This window comes from Rhodnius prolixus, unplaced genomic scaffold (genome assembly GCF_049639745.1).
Source record: "Rhodnius prolixus isolate KJV_2025 unplaced genomic scaffold, Rpr scaffold_4, whole genome shotgun sequence".
Taxonomy (NCBI): Eukaryota; Metazoa; Arthropoda; class Insecta; order Hemiptera; family Reduviidae; genus Rhodnius; species Rhodnius prolixus.
This window is the reverse complement of record NW_027411614.1, coordinates 42,410,322-42,435,041: the sequence shown is the minus strand read 5'-3', so window position 1 is coordinate 42,435,041 and position 24,720 is coordinate 42,410,322. Positions and strand designations below refer to the sequence as shown.

The following is a 24,720-nucleotide window of genomic DNA, read 5'->3' as shown; positions in this document are numbered from 1 at the left end:
AGTTGTTTTGGGCAGTTAAAGAGGGCGATCTAAAATAAAATAATCGGAAAACACTAAAATACAAGCATTCTCAACAACTTTCCACGATAAAAATAAATCAATTACACAAATTAATAATAATAATTTACCTTAAATTTAGACTCAAATTAGTCCTGTGTGCGTGAAAACAAATTAAAATTGTAATATGCATATCAAATAGAAGTTCAGTCATTATTTTCTTTTATTATCAATTATTGATCATCTCCCTTATAATCTCGGATAAAATTTTTTTTTAAATAATCTAATTGTGACCTTGCACTAATATAATTTACTGGAGATTAACAGTAATGCCATATTGCACAATTAGTCAACAAACCTAACGAATACTAATCAACTGTTTTATAGATTTTTATTTTATTGCGTCTAATGAATGGAGCTAGTTATTTAAAATTGTTCATTTTATATGCAACAGCGAGCTTTGTTTTTTTAAATTCACATTGTTATAAGTTTGCTTCATAGGAATTTTCAAAAGTCTTCTTCGTTTTAATTTCAAAACTTCGAACAACCAGCGGCGAAAATGGGAGAGTCGAAACAATTAAGAATTAAAGACGATCCAACGATTTTTAAATTGAATTCTTAATTTAAGAATTCTAAAATTAAACGATTTTATCGAGCGTTTGCAATCTGTTCTCATAAATTCAGTACTATTATCACAACACATTAAAAAAAAGAAACATTTCACATGCTGTACAATAAAATAGAGACTAAAACGTTATAGAAAACCTAAGAAATCAATAAAATATCCTGGCGAATAGAAATTTCATTATATATATGTATATTTTAAATGAAAGTCTAATAAATTAACCCCAAAATTTGTAAGCAAAATGTAATAACTGTCGCAATCAATTTCTGTTGCCTATGAGCTAGTAGTTGAATTCTTAGTCTATGAATTTTGTCTTTAGTTGACAGTTGGAGCTTTAAATACCTTAAAAACCATTCCTTTCACGTTTTAGAACCAGAGGATCAATTAATTTATATGTATGTAACACGTCGAAAACAGAGTGAAGGCTTGGCTTTTTCATTAAATTTACTGCTAGCACTTTTCAAACATTTTTGCTTATAGTTAATTGGTTCATAACGAAAGCAATCAGTTATAGTCTAAAGTTTTAACACTTAATGTACTGTTACAGAAATTCTAAAGTTGAAAGAAGGCACTGTTTTACATTTGTTTTTATGATAGTAAGTATTTGTACTAAATCAACGCAAATATAATAAATTGGAACAACGGATCAGTAATTCGAATACTCAAATAAAAAACAAAATTGAGAAACAAAGTAGCAGTTCAAGAAATATGCAAAGTCATACTAATTGTTAACAGCGATAGCCGTTACGAAACAATTTTGAGACCAAGATTAAGGGAATAGAGGATAAAATGGTGGAATAAAAAGCCAAGCTATTCTTTTTCTGACTAGCATGCAATTTGGAAGTTTTGACATGTTTGCTGACTGAAAAAGCTTGGATGTCTTCGATTCCAAGCTATACGGGTGATCGATCTAGATACAAGAATTGTGATAAGAGGTTATGAAAACGGGGAGTTCATTCCGCCAGTTTTCCTATGTTTTTTTCTTCTGGAAACAAAGCCTGAGGTTGAAGGGGATAAAAATCATATTTCGCGACATTCAGGAGACCCAACCATAATTAGTAAACTCACAAACTCTAGAAGATTACTGCCAAAAAAAAATCATGAAATTCCTGAATTTTCTAATTTGACCGTTGTACAGCTACTATTTTGTACAGAATCGTGGAATTTGGTCAATTTAAACAATTTTTACTAACAACTAATTATAAATTTAAAGTTAAGACTAAATGAATAATATTTCAGAAAAACATATTAAATTTAAAAACAAATATCACAATTACAAAAACAACTTTTACTATCGGGCCTCAGAGAGAATTCTGCTTCATAATTCACGGTTAACTGAATATGCAACGCTTCTTTAAATTGACCAACTGCACGGCTTTCGTCTAGTGAGCGTCACAGAATTGTTTATTTCTCATAAACACTAATGTTCGAAAATTAACATTAACTATTTTCAATTTTGGGTTATTAACCCAACACTAATAACAAGTAAAGCATTAATTACCCAGTAGAAGATGAAGAACATGAAGAATGTCTGCCAACAGCCACAGGAATCCTGGATTTGCTTTTATTATAGTAATGATTTTAATTAATTTTTAATTTTTTAAAAAAGGAAACAAACAAAAAATTGTTAGTGAGGGAAAAAAGATTTAAGTAAATGTAAAATACATCACTGGTCAACGAAAATAAGATATATGCAACTAACAACAAATTTGGAAGATTCTATTAACAACACAATTACAATTTTCAAAAAATTAACGAAAAATAAAAGTTGGGCAAACTGTAAAAAGCAATAATAAATAAAAATAACGGGAAGCAATTCTGGTTTATTCCACCTTTCATTGTGCAGAAAATAAGCAAAGTAATGAAACAATTCTTAAAAGTTATCACTTGATTATTGAAATTGGTCAAAGTATATATTTGTGGTATTCAAACGGAGAATCGGATGCTCCTGAAGCAGTAACACATTATTCTGCATAGTAGTAAATAATGTGTTTCTTTTTCTTTTTCATTTAAATGGTACAAAATAAAGTGATAACTTATTATTTCTGTAAGTTATAAAAAGAAATATACCAAAAGAACATAAAAACAAAGCAAAAAAAAAAGTAAAAGGACCCAGCGAGAAGCAAAATAAAACAAAACACGCAAAATATAAAACCCTATTACTGACATTTGACACAATAACAATCCAAAAACATAAAAACAAAACAAAAATCAGGCTGAAAACACCAGAAACTTATTCAAAAAATATTTATTATCTTTACCCAAAACTGGATGTGGAATGTATTGAATTTGTGTTCGCTCCTGTGTATATGGGAATTTTTGACCTGTTTTTGAAAACAGAACAAAAGAAAAACAAAAAAATATAAATGATTAATGATTTTGTTTTTACAGAATTTAAATTATTTAAGAATTGCATTTATAAGCTATGATGGATCGTAGAGGGCTTATAACAATTATAGCATTTTCTTCAATTCTTCAATTATGAGTAAGTTCCAAGCAACTGCAAGACTATACTGAAATGGCGGAGATATCGTAGTTTTTGGATTATCAGAACTATTTGCAATGTTGACCTTCTTCGGACTTTTTTCCGAGAGTATGATCATTGAAGTGACTCTTAGACAAGCTCGACTTCTACTGTCAACTAGTAAACTGATGCCAGCAATAAAGAAAAGAACCATGTAGGTTATACCCCAATTACATGAATCCTCTTGGTTAGCTAGTAACATCGCTTTCGATAAAGTAAAGTTGCTAAAATTACTTGAAAATATGGCTTTTATATAGTAAAGCCATAGATGCAAAATTAGACAGTATACTATCACCTTAAAGCGCAATACACCATACATGATCAAGAAAGATGAACCAAACATCTCTTTCTCATAGAAAACAACATAAGTACTATAATGCATCTATTTGAAATTGAAATAATAAAATATTTGTTTCAAAATAATAGAAATCGTGTACCATGAAAGGTGCAAAAAAAAGTTGTTATAAATAGTGCAAAAAGGATAAAATCAGCGTACAGGAATAACTAGTCTAGCCTTAGAACCAGATCTGTTTTTCTGGATGTAAGTTGTTTCGAAAATAAAAGATTCTAAAGTTTAAAATAGAATGAAAAAAAGAAACCTGTCACCATCCAAAAGATAGAAATAGTGGTAGAGTCAGAAATAACCACTCCTTTCAAAACAGCCCTCTCTAATTCAATAACAGAGCCATAATATATGAAATTCAGTGTTTTGGATAAATTGATTTTTATGATTACCTATTTACTAATGTAGGTATGCTTGACGCTCGGGATAACCTATAAAAAATTTATTTATTTTTATTTGTAATTTTGTATTTGAATCAATACCATAGATGGCAAGAGAGAAATAAGATCAAAAAACATAAAATCATAAAAAGATTAGAGATTATAAACATTATATTATATAAAACTGAGCCCATCAAGACCAAATTTCTGTTGTATTACACAACTTAAAGCTAAAGTGACTACATCGAGACGATCTAAACTCGAACTTTATGTAAAACAAAAACCATTTTCATGAATCAATTTCGTAAAAACGAAAAAAAAAAAACGTATTGGCGAACTTACCTAGAAGTAGGCGTAGTAGGGGACTTGGTCCCGTTTAAAGTTGAAGGTGCTGTCAACTTTCGTTGGGCGGACGATGCAGTCGAGTTTGTTCTCGATGGCACAGATCTTCGTGGAATCCTACTTGGCGTTCCTTCCTCTGTAAACATATATTATGCAAATAACTGGGAGTGTTTTCACCTTTAGCCTACTAATTAGCTAGGAAATGACGTTTTTCTTGAGGGATGGAGCCCTAGTTCGGCAGGCGGAAGTGACCCCTTGATGAACGTACTTTAATGGTCGCAAATTAGTTACAAAAACTTCGGACTAATAATAACTAAGCAAAATGGGGATCGTGTGGACAATTAACATACGTCAATGGTCTTCTTTCTTGCAATGTCTGAAGGAATTTTTACTGCAATTTCTGATGTAATCAGGAATGGGTGCAATGCAGTTCTCAAGCTCTGCTGGAAGAAGAGTTCGTCCATTGCACTTAGTGATCTGCTTTCTGGATTTCACTTAACGATTGGAATTCTTTGAAGGTATAACGACCGACCCCTTGAAAAAGATCACTGAATGTATGTATTTGGAATTGGCAACAATTAAATTGAACTTTGAAATTCAGATGGGGATACATTAAAAAAAAAAACAGAATTTTTCTAGAGAACTCACCTTTGAGGTGAATTACATAAAGGTTAGTAGCTCATAGCCTTTGTTGGACTTGACGCACATCTCTAGTGGTACAGTTAAAACCGGGACGGTACTATTGGACCGGGCTTGGTTAATCAAATTTAAGAATCGCTAGTTCTATATGGTGGCGCTTAGGACGAATACGCACATCTTCACCCACTTTCCACAGAGAGCAGTACTGAGTTAAAGGTGTCTCAATTTAATTATATCTGCTGGGTGAATGTTAGTCAATGTCATTTGTTAACCAAGGTGGGATCCTTGAAACAGCCTGAGAACCCACTCATGCATCTCAGGCTAATGGCACGACCGTCGGAAATTGACGATAAGGGCGCTTTCCTGTCTATCAATGTTAGTATCTATCTTCACAGCAACAAGACCTTTTTATTTCTGTGGTTGTTATTTTTAGAACATCAATATAAATTTATATTGATCCCTGAAGAAATGGCACTTCGCCTTATAGGATAACGAACATCATTAATAGAGGTTGGAGCAGGAGAGACAGAAGATAATATTTTGAGCAATTCTTTGGTTGTTCAAATAAATCCTTAACAAATATAAAGTTGTAGACCATGAACTATTAAATCTGGTTATTACCTTGAGTGATAATGTATGAAGGATTATATATTACAAAGTAATCTAAGTATCCACCAGTTACCTTTCTTTAGGGCAGTGGTTCTTAACCGGTGTTCCGCGAATATGGTCCAAGTGTTCCGCGAAATTTCAATTATAAATGTACTGAAATTAAGAAACTTTGGAAAGATACGAAAACAAAAAATTGTTCCTTTTTTTTTAATTTGAATTTAATTTTAAGTTCTTACTAAATACCGAATTTCAGATTATTTAATGTAAGTGTTCCGCGAGAAAAATATATACATATAATTGTGTTCCGCGTCTATGAAAAGGTTAAGAACCACTGATATAAAGGGTTGAAAATTTTTTGGGTCATGAAATTCTGTAAAATTATGGCCGTTCTATATCTCCCACTGTGAACCACGTATTCGTATGAAATTTTGTTCTCTTATACACTTTGTTTTTCTCAATTATAAACTATAGTTATTTTGTGCACAGATCTATAAATGTAGAAGATATAAAGGGTTGAAAATTTATTGGGTCATGAAATTCTGTAAAATTATGGCCGTTCTATATCTCCCACTGTGAACCACGTATTCGTATGAAATTTTGTTCTCTTATACACTTTGTTTTTCTCAATTATAAACTATAGTTATTTTGTGCGTAGATCTATAAATGTATAAGATATAAAGCAGTGGTTCTTAACCGGTGTTCCGCGAAATTTCAATTTTAAATGTATTGAAATTTAGAAACTTAGGAAAGATAAGAAAACAAAAAATTGTTCCTTTTTTTTAAATTTGAATTTAATTTTAAGTTCTTGCTAAATACCGAATTTCAAATTATTTAATGTTAGTGTTCCGCAAGAAAAATATATACATATAATTGTGTTCCGCGTCTATGAAAAGGTTAAGAACCACTGCTTTAGTGCTCAGTGTTTTTTAGGAAATCATACCTACTGATTTCACAATTTCGTGCTGTAGTGGTCAATTGGGTAATTTAATTCATTTTCTAATTTTACTAACAAAAAAAAAAACTTACCAGAACTGGCTAAAGATAGAGACGAACCATGCCTGGACGGTGGTTTACTACCCTGTCTGGACGCCGGTCTTGAATTAGTTCTACTACCTGGCAGACTACCACCTGAAAATTAGGCAAATAATTATTTTTTTCTAATTTTTTATTTTATTTTACAAAAAATCAGTCTTTATTCTGTGGTTATGAGGGCGAAATGTGATCACTTTTAAAAATACTTTTTTTTATAGTGTTGGTTTGTTAATCAATGTTACCATGGTGATCGATGTTACTTCAGGTTATTATTTATTTAGTAATTTACTATCTGTATAAATATATGCAATGAGTAAATAGGAGGTAAATATGATGAACTGGTGCGGGAAGAGCAGGTGGAGAGAAAGTATCCAGCTACCCATAAATAATAGACAGCGGCCATAGATCTATTAAATAATAATAGATTGGCACGTAATAATATTATCAAGTTGAATATCAAATTAATGCATTTTTGAGATATACTAGTAATAAGCAAACAAAATGAATAGGTACCAGGTGTCAGAGCAGATCTGGAACTTTTCCTTGGTGTGAGGTAATCTGGAGTATCGCTACCTCTGCTGTCACCACCCATGGGAACGCTTCTTGCAGATTTCTCCCTGATCTGTAAAGAAGATGTTAAATAATTACCGATCATTATGGTGTCTTATTATTTTAAATAATGACCATTTTTTAAATTAAAGATTAAATAAAAGCACTGTAATTCGGATACTCTGTAATAATACAGAGGATGACTGATGAGATGAATCGTTAAATCTAGAAAAAGAAAACCCAGTTTTGTAAAACAATCCACTTTGGAAAACTCGTTTGCAGCTTAATTTCATTCTTTATTCTCTTTTATTTTTCTTTTTTTTTAAATGTTTTGAACTTTAATTTGTTTCGTTTAGATCCTAAAACTAATATTTTTCTAGTGCACTCACTGTAGTTATGATAAAATAAGGGGCGAAAGTGGTAGGTCTAGAATCCTTTAGAAGGGTCACGTTGTGCTACAATCAAGTGAGAACAATGGCAGCTGGTTGCCCCTTTGCCTTCTTGATTGCAATTTAATTTGTATGATTTCATATTTGGGAATGTTTGTTGTGTCCAACACATTTCTTTCGTTCTTATTTTTTTTTTTTCAAAATTAAATTAGTGCACAGGCGGTATCATATTAGAGGGTTGACTGGAATACTCTACTCCTTCCTATTATGGACGTTACATTCTTTCATTCTTTTTACTGTTTCTATCTCTTCTCTAAACGATGTGAAGTCTGTCCACTTACTTTCAAAGAGGATAAGCCGCTAGTTATTGTCTTTTTTTTTGGTATTGTGCCAAGGATATAAAGTTATTATAGTTACACAATATTTAATGTAAATACCTTATTGAGGTCTTTTATATGCATACTATATTTTATTTTATTTTTTTGTCTGTTCAGTTAAGTTATTTTGACTTCCACTTTATGATACCCCATTAATTTTTTCGTGTATTTTCGTGTTTCGTGTATGAAACATTATGTGCAGCCGTTTCTTTTAACAAGATAAATTATGCCTTACTGTTTCATCGAAATTTTGTGGCTCGTTATATAGGGATTTGGGTTGGGTTGTATTTTGTAAAGTAATTTAAGCTGTAATTTAATACTTTTTTCGTTTTTCATGTTTCCTTAGTTATTTTAATTAGCAGAGTTAATAGATTCGTATAACCTGTGTACACTAAACGATAGGTCACCCACTATGATACACCAACTGGGAGCTCGAGCTCAGACTGTAGACATAACTTTATGATCTCCAGTTCTGTTGTCTGAGCTCAGTTAGGAAGTAATACAAGAGCTAATGGGTTCGGATCACTAGGGAATTTCGGTGAAGTCATTGAATAGGCGGTAGGCAATCTCTGGTGTTCGCTTTAGGCAACCAAAGATAGAAGATTGGAATCTTAGTAAAATGGATTGGGAAAGGTATCGGATGGTATTGGATTTAAAATTCAATGCATTGGAATCCACCAGCTGTACCATTGATGCTTTGATGCAAGAAATAAGATAAGCGTCTTTAAAATACATGAAGAAATATGAAGATGAGGTTTCAAGTCCTTTTCTCCCAAGAAAACAAAGTTCAAAACAACAAAATTGCCCCATATTCACTATAAATTTGTCATTTAAAAATGTATTCAAAGAAAAAAATTAATGTCACTAAATTAGGGCAGGTAAACACCAACCTTATGATATTGGCAACACCTTTTTCGTTTAATTCCACCAAGAGAATTATACACACTAAACCACAAATCAATTTCTCACCTTCTCTGACTCGATTGAAGTCATGAGTAAAAAGAAACAAAAATCTAAAGTTAAAATAAACAAATGTAAAGGAAGTTATGTCGTCTTGTATCCCACTTGGGCAACCCCTTTTGCCCGAGCCAAATATTTTCGCCTCCCTGAGCGTAAAGGTATATAAACTAAGAAAACGAATTATAAATTGACCGATGAAAACAAATAATTTGGAATACATTCGAACATAAATTTATTAAATATTACAGTGAATGCAATTGTCATAACGAGGGTTGAGAGTACTTTTTTTCGTAAAATGCTACTTCGCATAAAATATTGATGGAACTATGTTTAGGACAATTACTGGAAACCCCTAACAAAACTTCATTAAACTATTTGTTGAAAAACTTAAGTTTTAACCTCTGTAGATCGATCACAACTAACTAGCCAGACAGACACCTCTGGAACATTTAATAGTAAATTATTCTGAGTCAGGTTTTGTGAAGTGATTAAAAATTCGGAATAACAGTGAAATATCTCCAGTTAGGTCCAGCGAGCAGCTACTTTTTATGTAATGGTAAAATGGTAATTGTTAAATATAAGGGCCCATTTTCAGTCCGCGACATTTAATTAGGTAAATGGATGTTAAATGAAAACGAAGGGCGATTACTTTAATGGACAATTCTTAATCATATTCAACTGATTGAATAAGGTTTGAGAGTAGAAATTATTTCACGAAAAAACAAATTAATACAACATATTTGTGTGTAAAATCTGATACAAATTAGTTTCTTAAAATTATTAATAATAACTTCAAAAATTCTGGTTAATATAACAACTGATCTTTGGAGATCTCCACTCTATTTTTAATATATTAATTATATTAATATATAAATATATTTGTCATTATTTTGCTGTCTAGTTTTTCTTATTTTTTCCTGCGCTACTTTTAACATAAATCATGTTACACGGATCAGATTGTATGTCATTTAAAAATAAATCTCTAAGAGTCTTCTTCAATTTATTTTGTCAATGTTGCAGAACAATTACAAACCAGTTTAAATTGGAACAAACCTAAAATGTTTTCCCGTCTAATCATTTGTTTCAATAACGACCCCCATCTTTATAATATAAATTCAGTCCACATAATCCAAATTTTTGTTTTTTAAACTATAAATGGATAAAATTAAAAAAAGGAACTTTAAATGGTGGAAGTCAGTTTGTTGACCGATACTTACCTGACATGTGTGCGGCGTCGAGGAACTGTGTATCCTCTGCGCCAGCGTGATCGGGAATGATCGTTGAGCTTCTCGCTCTCTTTCACGTAAACTCTCAAATATTGGCATCAGTTCGCTCAGTAATTCTCCGGCTTCATGGTACAGGTAGAAGTAGTAGTAGAGTAAAAAATACAAAAACAAAAACACGAACAAATTTTTTTTTTGCCAATTCTTTTATTAAACTTTGTTTGGAAATTTGTAAATACATAAAGATGTTCTTTACTAATACGTAATCAATTTAGAAAGAGAGAAAAAAAAAATGTCAGTCAATCAGTCAGTCTAGAACGGAAAAATATGAACAGAACATATATTTCTATTTACACACACGACACACATACCAGCACAACATGGGTGGCATGCAAATATTTTTTGGCGGTGAAACCCAAAACTTACCCAGAGCGAGAGTTGCAACTAAATACTTAGTAACAGGCGTGCCTATACTGGAAGATTTTGAAAAAGTTCTATTGTGAAGGTTACTGTGTATTTTGCAGAATTTTGACAAAAAATAAAATGTATCCCGAATCAACTTGCCGATTGGATCAAGAGAGCAACTACTTTTTGCTGATATTGAACGTTGTTGGAATCCAATATTATGCCGATATTTGATTTTTATAAATTACTGCAATTTTTTTTTTCGATTATTGCTGAATTGTAACACAATAACAATCACTTCAACCTTCTACAAAAGTTGAATAGCACCTGTTTCTATTTTTTAACAAAAAAGCAAAACAACACAAACCACTGACGCCAAAAAAGAAGTAAACTGAAAACAATTTAAACGAAATTTGCAGTGCTGAGTGCTTTTAAAAACAAATTTCATGCTGGTGTAAAAAGAAATTAACAAATTAAAACTTAGTATTGTTACCTTAGTTATCGGTCCTGTAGAACCACTGAGCGGTGAGATGGACGCTTTACGATCGGCTGCTGGTTTTGGTTTAAATGGTGACATAGACTGTGACACACCATCAGCCAAAATGAACTGTTCCCTTAGCTCAATGTTTGTACGACCTTTGGCTGTAAATATATTGTGGTGTTTGTGCAAAACACACACACGCACGCACACATAGAGAACACAAATTGTGAATGGTTTGGTTTTTATAATTTTTTTTTTTATATTATGTGCCAATAAATGTTAATATTTTTTCCAAAAAAAAACTTCTACTTTGCGGTGTAATAATAAAATAAAAGTGAAATGCGCTTGTTGTTTTCTGGAGCTTCTAAGTTCCTCTTTCATTTTTATGAAGACTAATATTATTTTTCTAATCCTGACGTCCAAATTTTGTTTTCTGAATATAAAGAGAAGAGATCATATTACACAATATGCTAAGTAAAGTTGGATGCTATCAATAGGGCCCAAATGAAGATGTTAGTAGAATTCTCAAAATTACAAATTACAAGACTCATAAAACATAAAATACAAGTTGTCCTTCTTTCGAGATATACACGGAATCTAGATGGCAATCCTTGTAGAGATTAGGTTATTTGTCCCCTACCCCTGTTGGTAGCCTAGTACAAAAAAGCATGACTAACCTTGCGCAACACAAATTTCAAATAACATCATTCTGCCACAGAATACTTAAGGGATATTGTTGCTATCATAGCAGTTTGTTTCCTTTATTTATGATCGGCCACGGATTTTCATCTATTAGTTTTATTTGAAATCTCGTATATATCACCAAATGTTTGAAGTAACATAATTAGTATCTTTGGCTGTATCTATCTCTGATTACACAGTTACAAATGACAAAAGCATTTTTTTTTTTGTTTTTTTGAAACCTACTCAGTGAGCAATTACTTTACAAAAAAAAATAAGGTAAGGTTTCTTTTACGGCAATGGACTGGAGGAGCTTCATCAGGTAGTGGAAATATATTATCCCTACTCTTATGCAAACGCACTCATAGTCATGTAAACACATAATTACACTCACAACATACAGACCACAAGATTACCCAGAACCACAAAAAAAAAATCTACTCTTAACAATGTACACAAATAATGTCTTCAAATCATTGAAAAAGAAAAATAAAAAACATGCTTTACAAACCTTAGAATCATATTTGTTTTCATTATGGCCACTCTTATCAGGTTTCCAAACAGCAAAGTAGTGAATAACCAAAGAAAACTTCATAATTTTCCCAAAACCCCTTTTTAGGAAAATAATAAAATAGAGATTATAAAAAAACCAAAAGCAAACTACCACACACATAGATGCAAAAAAAAAAAAAATCTTTTCCCAGCAAATAAATGTGAAAAATCAAGGGCAGCATGAAATGAAAAAGGAAAAAAGAAACTCAAGAAAAAAACTTAAAATATTAAAAAAAGAGAAGCGCCACACTAAAACAAAAGTACAAAACTCAAACAGACAAGCTCGCGTGATAATCAAATGAAAAAATAAAACTAAAAATTACTAAATATAAAGCAAAAAAAAATTCATGCTAAAAACGACAAAATGAATAAATAAAAATGTCAGTCCAGTCCTTTTTCTTTTTGATTGTTGAATTCAAAAGAAATAAAATAAAATCTTAGGGAATAAATTGTTTGGGAAAAAATCATAAACAAATAAAGAATAATTATAATTAAACAATATAAAGGGGTGTAATAAAGGAAATAAAGGATTTTCAAAAAAAAAGTGGGGGAAATTAAAAAACGAAAACAAAATAAATAGGATAGTCCGAAAATCCGTAATTTCTCTCTCGTTTTTCTTTTCTACAATTCCTAAACAAATAAAAATTAAACTAAACAAAATTAACACTGAAAGACAGAAAAATGAAATAAAAGTAGATTTTGCAAGCCATGCTTATTCTCTGTTGAAGTTCCATGACTAAAGTGAAACAGAAATGATTATGAGAAAAAAATATATATCTACCGGATCGCAAATGGTTATTTTAGAAAATAAAAAGAAAAGTATTGCCCAGGCAGCAGTTAAGAAACAGCCTATTTACTTTGCTATCTCCAGCTTTTCCTTAGAATATTCCTTAGGAAAAATTTCAAAATTCAGTTTTTATGTTTAATCATCAGTTTAGGCGAATAGCTCCTTTTTTGTATTAGTACTTAATTATCCACTGCCGAAGGTCATCAAAGAAGTTCAAGAAGTTGATCTTGTATAAGCATTCTCATTAACAAACGTGGTGGGCACGGAATGTATCAAATAGAGTGTCATGAGTCAGTCATATGTTTGGAGTTTATACTCTGTTCTGGTTATAATCAGGTGATTGCAAAAGCGATCTATGCTGATGTCATGCCATCTTTATTGGGTTTGGCTAATAAAGTCTTATTAGTTGTTTTATTATTTGTGTCTATTCTGTTTTTAATTGAGATTATAATTTATAATATGTAGTCAACTATTATATTATTTTTTAATTAATTAATAGGTAGAATTAAAAATATTAACAAGAACCACGATAAGATTAAAAATAGTTAAATTAAGAAAGAAAAACATAATAAAAAAATCTGGAATTAAATTGTACAATAAATTAGGAATTTATAGCATATTAAGTCTGTCCCGTAGGACAAAAACTGCATGAAAAAGACTTGGTTAACAGGAGTACAAGAATGTAAAAGATAACAACCTCATAATTTCATTCAATGCTTATTATTTATGCAGAGGATACACAGGAGCGTCCTCCACTCGTCTTCAATTTAATTTCGACGACGCCATAAGCGACGCTGAAACTTTACACTGTCGTCAAAAAGTGCAGTTTTTTAGTTCTTGTAACCGTAACCTGCTTTATAGAGTATTGTGAAATAACAAATTGTTGGTCGCAGTATTGTAGGCACGCAGAATAACAGCTAGCAAAACTGGCTAACCGCGTATCGCAATAATACTCGACCGAGTTATAGTTGTTTACGTCCATTGTCAAAAGCAATAGATTTTGTTTTTGCACAACCCAGTGCCTGATTGGCGCCTTCGTGCATCCTATGAAACGATCCAGGTCTCCGAAATTTCAGTCATGGGTTTCATCGTGCTAGTCTATCCCTAATTTCCAAAGTGGCATGTATTGTAGATAAAATAAAGGGAAATTTAAAAAGCCCACTACCTAAAAGATATCCTTTAAGGGTCGGTGTTTGTACGTGGGTGAAAACCAAAAATTAAAAATGGAACAAAAATAGCATCTTTACTTTACTGCTACCATCGAATATTTGTGAAATTACATCTGAACACTGAAACATACGCATTATCAGATGAATACACCAATAATAAAAGCTCAAACTAAAAGCTACTCGTCTAACAACTCCATCAGACATGGAGTTTCTCATTTCTATAGAGCGGAGAAATAAAGCTATCCGCCTTACCAGGAAATATCTGTCTAGATAAAAACTATTTTCTGAAAATAACCATTTGCGGGCACATATGTAATATGAACATTGAGTAAATAAAAATTTTGGTGCTACGTAAGAGAGTGATGTATATCTGAGGTTGAATGGTGAACAAGATACCAATAATATACATGTATACATTTTATTGTGTATTATTTTATATCTTCTGACAGGTGGGTGACAAAAAAAGAATAATATGCATGAAAGGATATTATGAGTAAAATAAGAATAAAGAATACACCTCAATCAACAATTAAGTAGAGAAGAGGAAATGAACAAAAAAATAGAGAGAGGTAAGACCATTCAACTTCAATGACACCAACTTCTGTTTTTGATTTTCCTATGAACTTTTCATCAATTAATTTTTTTAAATGCTCCTGATTTTTTTGTTGTATTTTCCTTTGTTTTTTTAATTAATAACTTACTGGAACGTTTTCTAGCCAGTGGGCACCAGGCCTCGTGCTCTTCTGGGACGAATGGATTCGGAATCGGTAGCATTTCCACTGATCGCCGAAGCGAGCGTGCGCAATAAAAAAATTAAAAGAAAAAACGGGTGGGGTGGACGGTTAGAGATAGAAAGTTTTTTGTTTTTCAAAATCAAATGTAAGTCGATTTTTTTGTTTTTCTGTAAAAACGGATTTTCGGATCATCATTATTTTAAAAAAAGTAGGGATGGTTAGGTTATTTAATTTCGTAATTTATGGATGTTTTGGACGATGAAGAAGAAAAAATTTAAAAATAAAAAGGAAAACTGAAAAAAAATGTACTTTTACAGAATTTCTTTTAGATAGGATATTGAAAAAAGGATGTTTTTATACTGTCTAATCAATTAAGTCATAATAATGAATATATTGCTTCCAACATGTTTTTTATATATTTGAATTAATCACTTCAGAAAAATAAATTGAAACAGCTATTGCCCACAGCGAAGTATAATTAAAGTTCTAATGGCGCTATGATTTCCTCAGGCGATCACTAGGTATATTTTTAGAACTGGTCATTTTTAATAATATAATGCTCTTAATAATTTGTAAACGTATTAAGTGCAAAAATTGTTCGGTAAAGTTTACTTCATTGATTTATAAGGTGGCCGACATTAATAGGGTAAAAATGAAGTAAAGGGGGAATTAGAAACAGCCTCAATAGGAAAAGCAAAGTAACTGTTGTATCAACTGATTTACATAAAAACCTGAAGCTATTATTGAGAACAGTATAACTGGAAGGCTTGCCCAAGAGCTGCCAGGGGCACTGATCTGAAAGCAGACCTTTCACACAATGTTCAAAGCAAATCGCAATTGCTCCAAATAGAAATTGTGATATGTTCACAGCGCAGTGACATCAGTTCAATCAAACTAATTACGAATGCAACAAGACTTTGCCTCTAGCATAGGTTGTCTCTTATCTTAACTACTTGGCCGACACGACTTCATTTGGCCGAAATTGCCTTCGAAAAAACGTAGGGTGAACAAAAATGTTCATTCGTAAATCAGTTAAAATATTTGTAAAAATGACACTACACTCAAATATACTAATGAAAAATTAAGAATTATTTATTTCTCATTTCAAAGTATTCATTAATAAATAATTAGTCGAAAGTCAGCCATTTTTTAAATTATGGGAGGAAGTGAAGCCCGAAACAAGAAAGTTTTGCGAGTTAAATACATCAATTCAATTATTAAATATTAATCTTAGGTGCCTAAGAACTAAAACTAGATTTAAGGATGTGTTTATAAATCATTTAAAGTTTAAATCCGTCACTTGGTACTCGAAAAATTTCACAATATTATAGTTCTTTGAAAGTAAATATTACTTATTAGAAGCAATATATTTCTATGTAAATGTTTTAATATTTATTGCAGAGCAAAACAAAATATTGAATAGATAAGTTTTGTAGACATACCTCTACATGGATCATTTTTGATCAAGAATTCTTCCAGAGCCACCCAACCACCACCTACTCGTACCATAACAGTGGAACGAAGTATCCTTACCAAGCGTAGTTTCTGCGAATCTCCAAACTGTCAACAATACAGAAAAGAATTAAAATTCACAAATGAAATTAAAACGCTCCTAAAATAAACAAAATTAACAGGCACAGTGGCATTCTAATAATTAAAAAATTACCCTATATTTTCCTTCTCCAACTTGGAAGACTCGGAATTTCTGTCGGCAAGTACAAAGCATCACCAACCGTTTCACCTCATCGTGGATCTTTTCTGCTTCTGTGACAGGTTTTCTTTCTTCCCAATCTGGCCTCAATGCGGCAATAAATTCCTTCCAATCTATATAACCTTCTGAATTATGATCGAACATATCGGCCACAGCACCCATCTCTAACCTTGATGTATCGAATTCTAAAGAAGAACAGATAGAATTTTTCAATATAATTGCAAATCATACATATCTCTTCCACTCCGAAAAGTTTATTAGTAAAACTAATTCATCAAAATCAAAATAAAAAATTAAATTACTAGAAGTTTAAAAAATACAATAAAATTGGAGAAATTAAAAACAAGAACATTAAACATCTCAGAATAAATAATGCAAATTAAAACAAGCTTTAGAAAGAGAGAAGTTAGGAGATTTTGAATTAGCGGAAGTGGGAAGGAAAGGAGAAAAAGTAAAGATCATACTAAATAATCATTCATTTATTCAATACGATACTTACTAGTTTTAATTACACCTTCAATGAAATCATCCCTTGGAATCAAACCATCATTATTCTTATCCATTTTTCTGAATAAATCCGTTAATCGTGACTTTTTGTGGTTCATGAACTTTAAGAACTAAAAATAATTAAGAATAATTAGTAAAAGTAGTTTTTTTTAATTTCTGTAAATTTCCTCTTCTTAATTCGGAATTGTAAGAAATTATTGATCAAGTGTTGAAAACAAACCCTCTTTCTCCATTCATCCCAAGAAAAGTTGGCCAATCTTTCTAGTTCGGCCAAATGATTGAGATGATCGCGTAACCTTCTTTGGCGTTCCCATGACATCAGCCATACAGATCTCCAACGATCGTATAAGAGACGAGAACGAGCGCATTTAAACTGTGGTTCCGGTATTTTACTGTAAAGCAATAATCAAATCTTAGAACCTTTTTTGCTAGGCGGAAATAAAGTTTCATATATTAAAATTATTGCATATATGTTATACTGTGAATATAATTGATGATTTTCTAAAATTATCTTGAGTAGTCTATAAAAAACTTTACCCTAAACAGCCCAAGTTTATTATGTACAGTATGACCATGGAAAAAAAATAAAATAAAATTGCATGCATCTCTTCTAATAACATATAAATGTTACGTTGTAATAATTTTAAAATCCTAAAAATTAAAATTTAAAATCCCTGTTCTAGAAACAAAATTTATATTTTTATACCAATACAAGCGACATTACCTTCCTTTGGCAGGAAACTTGGGTCCTATGTGCGGTAATCCTAGGTCTCCAACATCCCTGCCAGGAGATGTACGGCTAAAGAAGGACAAAAGACAACACATGCAGCATACTTCTTTTTTTTAACAAAAACAAAAAACAAAAAATCTCAACCACTACTTATATAAATTCGAAATATAGATCTATCCCTTAGTTACTGTCGGATATTAATGTTATAAAGGTATCTGTACATAGAATATTTGTTTTCTGGGGAAATGCTTTTTGAAAACTGTAATAGAAAACTCGGAAAAGAATTTGTAAAAATATTGTGATATTGAAGATTTTAAAAAATAATACGGTTGTATATACAACATTCCAAGTCCCTGATCGCCACAACATGCATTCCCCGGCATTCCCCCAAGTGATAGTTCCAGGAATTTTCTCGGTATTATGAAAAGCTTGTTCGTGGTATACATTTAATTAGTCAACTTTACAAGTAAATGTGAGAATAAAAGATGAATGTATACATTTCTCTAACCATAGTAGTTGCCAAGTTCTCTAGTGAAATCCAAAGGGTCGATGAATCCAGAAATTGGATAACCACATTCAATGAAACGTCAAACTAGTATAGTTTCAAATTCAGCTTAAATATTTTATTGACTGGCCATTGAAACCCCTATATTGTGGCTTCTTTATATGTTAACAACTACTAAAGTTGAGATGGGTAGGACAAGTAATGTTGCTTGAGCATGAAAAGAGAGGAGGGTTGTAGTATGACCTTTTCTTATGTTCAATACATGATTTAGACACTGCGCCCGTAGATTTGCAAATTATCACCAATTAGAGCATTCTCGCATACTACATGCTGCTGAGTACATACTCTTTTCCTTCGCTTTCCTACTTTTACATTTTTATTTCGCTTTGACAAACAATTTATTAATGGTGTATAGAACGAAATTAATTGAAGGCAACTTGGATGGACCAATGGCAACTGAATAAAATAATAATAACTCCGATGTTGAAGTGCTTTAAATTTCATAAACAAAAAATTGAAATTTTTGAAATACTATTTACTTTTTCCAGTTTTGCGGACCATTTGGAATGAAACTTGGTAGCTAAGACCGAAAGAGATTCAATTGACCTAGAGCGTTCTTAACTTTTTCTAGCAAATATTTAATGTAAAGCAATCATTTTATTCAAACATTCATACATAAAATAAACAACTCAAACAGCAATAAATTTACGCTTTCGAAGGAATAATAAAACTGCAATTGTGCTCAATTTAGTCACTAACCAACAAGAAATCAAATATGATAAACCCAATAACTTCAAATAAATATACTTAAATACCACATTTGTAAAAAACTTTATTAAAATAAATAACATTCTATTTAAGAAAACCAACAAAACATACCTTCCCTTCCTATCCAAAGTACCAAGATGCTCGCGGGATGATTTCAAGCTTAAAAATAAAATTTCATCTCAAAAATGCGCAAAAAAAAAAACAAAAAACAAACCAACATAAAAGAACACTAAAAACTGCAGTTATTTTATCGTGCTACTTTATTATAAAAAAGTGATCAATATACTACCTTTGACGGCGGCTCAGATCACTAAGCTCTTGCGTACTGGTACGTGTTTCTTCTTTGCTGCATGAACAAAAATATAAATATTAGGACATCATTTAGTATTAGGATTTTGTAGTGTTATTTTATATACCCAAGAATGTTTTAATAACTAAAATGATAAAGATTAAAATAGAGCAAAAACATTTCGGTTAAATATGACTCACTTGATTTTTAAAGCGATTAAAAATAAATACTCTTAATTTTTTTAAAACTAACGATCTTTGACCCTAACCACTTTCATTACAACTCCGCATTAGGAGAAACAATTCCCAAAAATAATATTTAAATGAGACTTACACAATGGTTTTCAAGATCGGGCCACTAATATTTAAATGACGGTGTGAAGGTAATAATGCTTACGATATAAATTTGTTGTTGTATTCCTATGAAGAGGAAGTATTTGCGATCTTGTAAAATTCTCCATATCTAGTTCTCTGATTTCCAAAAACGAGTAAAAAAAAAAATGTGTCACCAGTCTTACGAAAATCACAGTTTCAAAGTTTTAATAACTTTATGATGTGGAGAATCGTTAGAAAGAAACGTTTTCGTTTGAACGAACAAAATCTCTTTATAACTAAAAATTTTACGGTTCAAATATTTTCATCATATTTAAGCATATCAAATGTCTTAAAGAAATTCCGATTCGGAAAAATATTACTGCACGGGAACTGTGAGTAACAGAAGTTATTGAGTTTTTTGAAATTATAATAATAAATATTATTCATTTATTTCGGAGAACTTGACTTTTTAAGAAGTTCTGGGGTGCTGTGACGTCATAGATCAGCAGTATTATTTCAGTTCAGCATATAAACGTGTAATCGTAAACTATTGAAGCTAACGTTTTTAGTTATATATTAAATTTCAAATAAGTAAACAGTAGTAAAAGTCGTGTGAGCGAACTCATCTGATTAAACCTCTCGATAAGAGAAGTTAAAATTTTAAACAAAGGCGATGAAACCACTTTCTCCAATTGAATGAGTAACTTGGTTAAAAAATATTTTTTTAACAAAAAAATAAAATAAGAATAATAAAGTTCCAAGTCAAATAAATCCTACGGAGACAATCGTTCTACCACAAATAACTAGCATAGATCTAGGGGAATTATGAAGTACCTCTGAAGAATCCATTTTGTAAAACAAGTGCTTCAACCAATATGAACAATTAAGATATCCGCAAATACGTCCTCTTCTAGTAGAAATAACCAATCCAGTTCAGCAAAAAGTTTTATCAATAATAAAAAGAAATACCTTGTCTTTTTCGAAACTTTTCTTTCTTTTATCTGTTTCGCCTTGATAACGGTATCCACTTCTGTTGTTCTTTTCGCCATACTTTCCATAAACTCTTGATGTTCAGTGATGAGCACTTCAGTGGGTGGTATACTGTTTGGAAGTTCTTGATGTTCTAACGCGATTAAAGTTCCTTCATTATTGCCCAACCAAGACAGTAGTTCCTCCAACAGTGTGTCCATTTCTTGTAAAGCTCGTAAATGTGCCCGTAAACGTTCTTCTCGCTATTCAGTAAACCATGAAAGTAGTTTAATATTCTGAATACGGAAACATTTAGAAGTTTAATCAATACTTACTTGTTTCGCCCATGAGGTAACTTCTTCCCATCTTGACTGTATAATTGTAATCCAATGTTTCACTACAGCGCCTCCGTCAGGATGTGCTTTCGCAAGAATCTCTTCAGCTAAACGTACTGTACTATCTTTCTCCCGTTCTTTGTCTCTCATTTCACGCATAAATCTATAACAATATTAGCAATTTATACAAAATCCAACCTATTTTAAGCAGAAAACACAAAACAAAAATGAGGCTAACTTTTCATGTTCACTGATTTGTATCCTAGTATCAGTCTCATCGTCTGGAAGATTGTCAACAAAACGCAACCTCATTTCTGCATCAGATAACCATTCTAACAACATGTGGACGGATTTATGCAATTCTTCAGCCTAAACAAATTGAAGTTTATAACTTCTGTTTAAATTCAAACATGACTTTGGAAAAAATGGTTTAAAATAATAAGAAAACTTACCTGTTTTAGAGCTTCTTGTAATTTTACGCCTCTTTTTTGTGCCAAAGAATTTGTTTTTCTCCAGAGGTCAGTCATCTCTGATACCTGATCAGACATGTTATGACCATCTGATTTCGAGGCTAATTCATGACCAGATTTTTCTACAGATTCTACCTGAGGATGCCTGTTTTGTAGTTCTTGTTCAAGTGCCTAACAAAAAAATTGGAGAATAATAGTATCAGTGTTAGGGGGGCTGAATACATCGTATTGAAAAACTGCCCTGCGGCTAAAGAGGAAAATACTCGCATAAACATCTATGTTTAAAATTATAGTAGAAGAAAAATATAGTTCACTTTTGTAAAAAGTGAATAAAATAAATACATATTTGACTGTTTATGTAGCTTTTTATTGTGACGCCTTTAGTAAATATCTTGAAAAAATACTGAATATGCAAATCTCATGTGTTTCGGATAACACAAGTACCCCTAAAATTAGTTTGTTTATAGGCCTTAAGTACTATAGAATTAAGCCTTGTTAAGATTCAATATAATATTAGATAATTTATACCCAATATTTCTAAAATGAGCAACTTACTTTATGCTGCTCTATAAGGGCCTGGACGGTATCCAAATCGCCGTGCACAGGACCATCTTCAGCCAACTCTTTATGTACTTTACGTAGCCAGTCGAGAAGAGCGTCCAGCGCGTCTTTGACTTGTCCGCAGTACAGTAAAGCTTCTTCCAATTTTCTTTGCCTATTAAAAAAAAAGAATGATTACGTTTTCTTAAAAGATAAGTTATAGAAATCCCTAAAATACTTGAATACGAAAAATAAGCTCACCTATCTACAGCTTTGTTACACACCGTGATCCACAATTCCTTCAACTGTGTTATCATGGCCTTAAGATGTGGTTCGTCCTGTTTCGGCGATCTTTCACGCAACTGTTTTCCAGCACGAACGGTCGCATCGTAAGTGGGTTGTTTGGCTGCTATTGCTTTTTGAGTTTCACGATGTTTAGCCAGACGTTGTTTTAGTTTTTGTGGATCATTGGCAGCACTATTTATTTCCGCTGATATTTCATCCAATTTCTTGTCAGTTTCTTGCAACCAAGTAGTGAGAGCCGACCTATAAAATGATTGGTGGGTTGCTGAAGTTATTTATTAAAATTATTAACATTTAAATAATAAATTTAAAAGTTTGACTGACCAAGAATCGTGAAAATCTTTAGCTTCCTTGTATCCATGATCCAATGCACGAGTCCTTTCTGCACTTTTGCTTACAACTCTTTCCCAACGGTGCTGCACACTGAAGAAAAGAAACCAATAACGTTCGTTAATGATCTTCCTATTATTTTTTTCTGAACTCTTATCTTTAAAACTTAAACTTTGGCTTCCGGATCAATGACATTAATATAAAATTGGGAAGGGGGATTGCTTATGATGTTCGTCAAAAAAAAGAAAAGGGATGGGCCCAAGTATTTTTTTAAGTTTTCTTTAGCATTTAACAGCCATTGTTCGAAATATCACTTTCAAAAAGAGTTTTAATGAAAAAAAATCTCTTATCTAGGACCAAGTGCCGTTTTTACGAGGAAGTCACTATTTTCCTTCCTGAATCGTTCGTCTTGAGAGCTGAAAGGGGCATCTCAAAAGAGAAAATCTAACAGATTCCCTGACTAGTGAACTAACTAAAAATATGTTTAAAGAAATTACCTGATTAGTAAGTTTTTAATAAGAATGACATCTTGTTTTTGACTAAAATATTTCAAATGAGTGCCTTTTTTATCCAACTGTATCATAGTTTCTCTGTGTACTCCAACTTCTTTTTGGAACGCTTTATGCTCTTCAATTTGACCAAGTATTGTTTCAAGTACTCTTGATACTGGTTTTAAATTTGATAATGTTTTCTCAGCACTTGTCAACCAATTAACAAATGACTGTAAACAAAATTGAAGTTAGAGTGAACAAATTAAAGCCTTCTCTCTGTAAAAGAATCACAGAGCTACTCTTGTCAACTTACTTGTAGGGCTTCATGGAATTCAGTAGCTTCTTTAAGAGCAATTTCCAATTTAATTTTTTTATCATTAGCTCTTGCTGTAACTGAATCCCAACGAGTTTTAAGCGTTTTAAGTGATGTTTGTAGATGGCTGGGTGCATCAGAACCTGATGTTGCAGGCGATCTGCGTAAATATTCATGGCCTAAAATTATAGGAAGTTATTAGATTTTCAAATATACCAAATAGTTTTTAGGCCAATCTTATCGTTAAATTAAGATTAAAACTTACCTCTAGACAGTATGCCTTCTACTCTTGGCCTGGAAGACTCTAGTTCGTCGTAGACTACCATAAATCTATCCAGTTGTTCTTGTGCAGTCTCCGCCAGTCCGCCAACCGGTTTAGAAGAAGCTATAACAGCGTCCACTTCTCCTAACCAAGATACTGCATCCTGGATTTCCGTAGTAAATCTATCGCAAAAAATAAAATACACTCTTGGTGAGGAAGAAGAATTTTTTAGCGAGAAAAATATAAAATTACTTATATTTATTTATTTACCTATGTACATCAGACAGAGCTTGTTCAAGATCTGCCTGTTTATTGGCCGCTTTTTCCAAAACTCTCGTCCACTGTCTATTCAAACTGTCCAGGTCTGTCTGTATAGTAGAGGCATTACCTCTACCAGCTTCAATTAACTGTCGGCCGGCATCATTTAGAGTATCTACTGAAGTCTGATGGGCAGTCATATCATTCATCAAAACCTGATTAACAATAAAATAATAAATAATATGATTAATAAATAATAACAATAAATCAATTAAAATGAATAATAAATTCAAAGGGGGGAATCGTAATAAATATACTTCTTGAGGGATCTTGGAGCCTCTCCAGAAATCCTAGGTTAGCAAACGAACAACACACATACTGTTTCACAATTCACATTCCTACAAGAAAGGTGTTGAAATACTTAGATTTAGCGGACCCACAAACAAACCCTAGCGCAATATTTCATATAGGACACACACAAGCACGTTAAGTTTAGTTTATTTAGTAGATTTAGTTTATTATTAAGTTATTGTTTAGTTTATTTATGATACTAGTTTTATTTATAATTAGTATTTAAGTTGTAATAGTTTTAGAAACGTATGAAATATTAAATTATGGATTATGCTTCAATAAATTCTCTGGCGCCAGAAATCCTCTCACCAACACGTACACACATATACCAATGCTCTCCCTATCAGATGTTTAGGTCGAGCAGTGGTTTGGATTGAACAATTTCAAAAAAACTGTTCTGAATAAAAGAAAACGCTTTCAAAATATGTGTATATTTTTGTTCAAACAAAATGTTTTTAAAAAGAAAAATGACAGTT

General features: G+C 31.8%; 1 protein-coding gene across 30 annotated transcripts in view; it reads right to left on the bottom strand.

Moving 5' to 3' along the window:
* shot (dystonin-like protein short stop) overlaps window positions 1–24,720 on the bottom strand; it is a 187,497-nt gene that overhangs the window by 1,067 nt on the left and 161,710 nt on the right. For 16 of the 30 annotated variants that reach the window (XM_074132580.1, XM_074132570.1, XM_074132571.1 and 13 more), the window contains 26 exons: window positions 23,906–24,108; window positions 23,639–23,817; window positions 23,374–23,552; window positions 23,067–23,290; window positions 22,564–22,662; window positions 22,198–22,482; window positions 21,952–22,111; window positions 21,379–21,567; window positions 21,165–21,295; window positions 20,927–21,089; window positions 20,592–20,854; window positions 19,309–19,365; window positions 19,131–19,178; window positions 17,741–17,815; window positions 17,237–17,408; window positions 17,009–17,126; window positions 16,465–16,694; window positions 16,241–16,358; window positions 14,766–14,843; window positions 9,984–10,114; window positions 7,005–7,113; window positions 6,486–6,587; window positions 4,212–4,347; window positions 2,884–2,946; window positions 2,124–2,183; window positions 129–152 (listed from right to left, as the gene is read on the bottom strand). In XM_074132580.1, the coding sequence (XP_073988681.1) occupies window positions 129–152; window positions 2,124–2,183; window positions 2,884–2,946; window positions 4,212–4,347; window positions 6,486–6,587; window positions 7,005–7,113; window positions 9,984–10,114; window positions 14,766–14,843; window positions 16,241–16,358; window positions 16,465–16,694; window positions 17,009–17,126; window positions 17,237–17,408; window positions 17,741–17,815; window positions 19,131–19,178; window positions 19,309–19,365; window positions 20,592–20,854; window positions 20,927–21,089; window positions 21,165–21,295; window positions 21,379–21,567; window positions 21,952–22,111; window positions 22,198–22,482; window positions 22,564–22,662; window positions 23,067–23,290; window positions 23,374–23,552; window positions 23,639–23,817; window positions 23,906–24,108 (3,596 nt within the window). Of the gene's footprint in view, window positions 1–128; window positions 153–2,123; window positions 2,184–2,883; window positions 2,947–3,881; window positions 3,921–4,209; window positions 4,348–6,485; window positions 6,588–7,004; window positions 7,114–9,983; window positions 10,115–10,887; window positions 11,037–14,765; window positions 14,844–16,240; window positions 16,359–16,464; window positions 16,695–17,008; window positions 17,127–17,236; window positions 17,409–17,740; window positions 17,816–19,130; window positions 19,179–19,308; window positions 19,366–20,591; window positions 20,855–20,926; window positions 21,090–21,164; window positions 21,296–21,378; window positions 21,568–21,951; window positions 22,112–22,197; window positions 22,483–22,563; window positions 22,663–23,066; window positions 23,291–23,373; window positions 23,553–23,638; window positions 23,818–23,905; window positions 24,109–24,720 lie in introns of those variants that run through there. The other 14 variants (XM_074132602.1, XM_074132581.1, XM_074132601.1 and 11 more) reach the window with 12 other exon arrangements.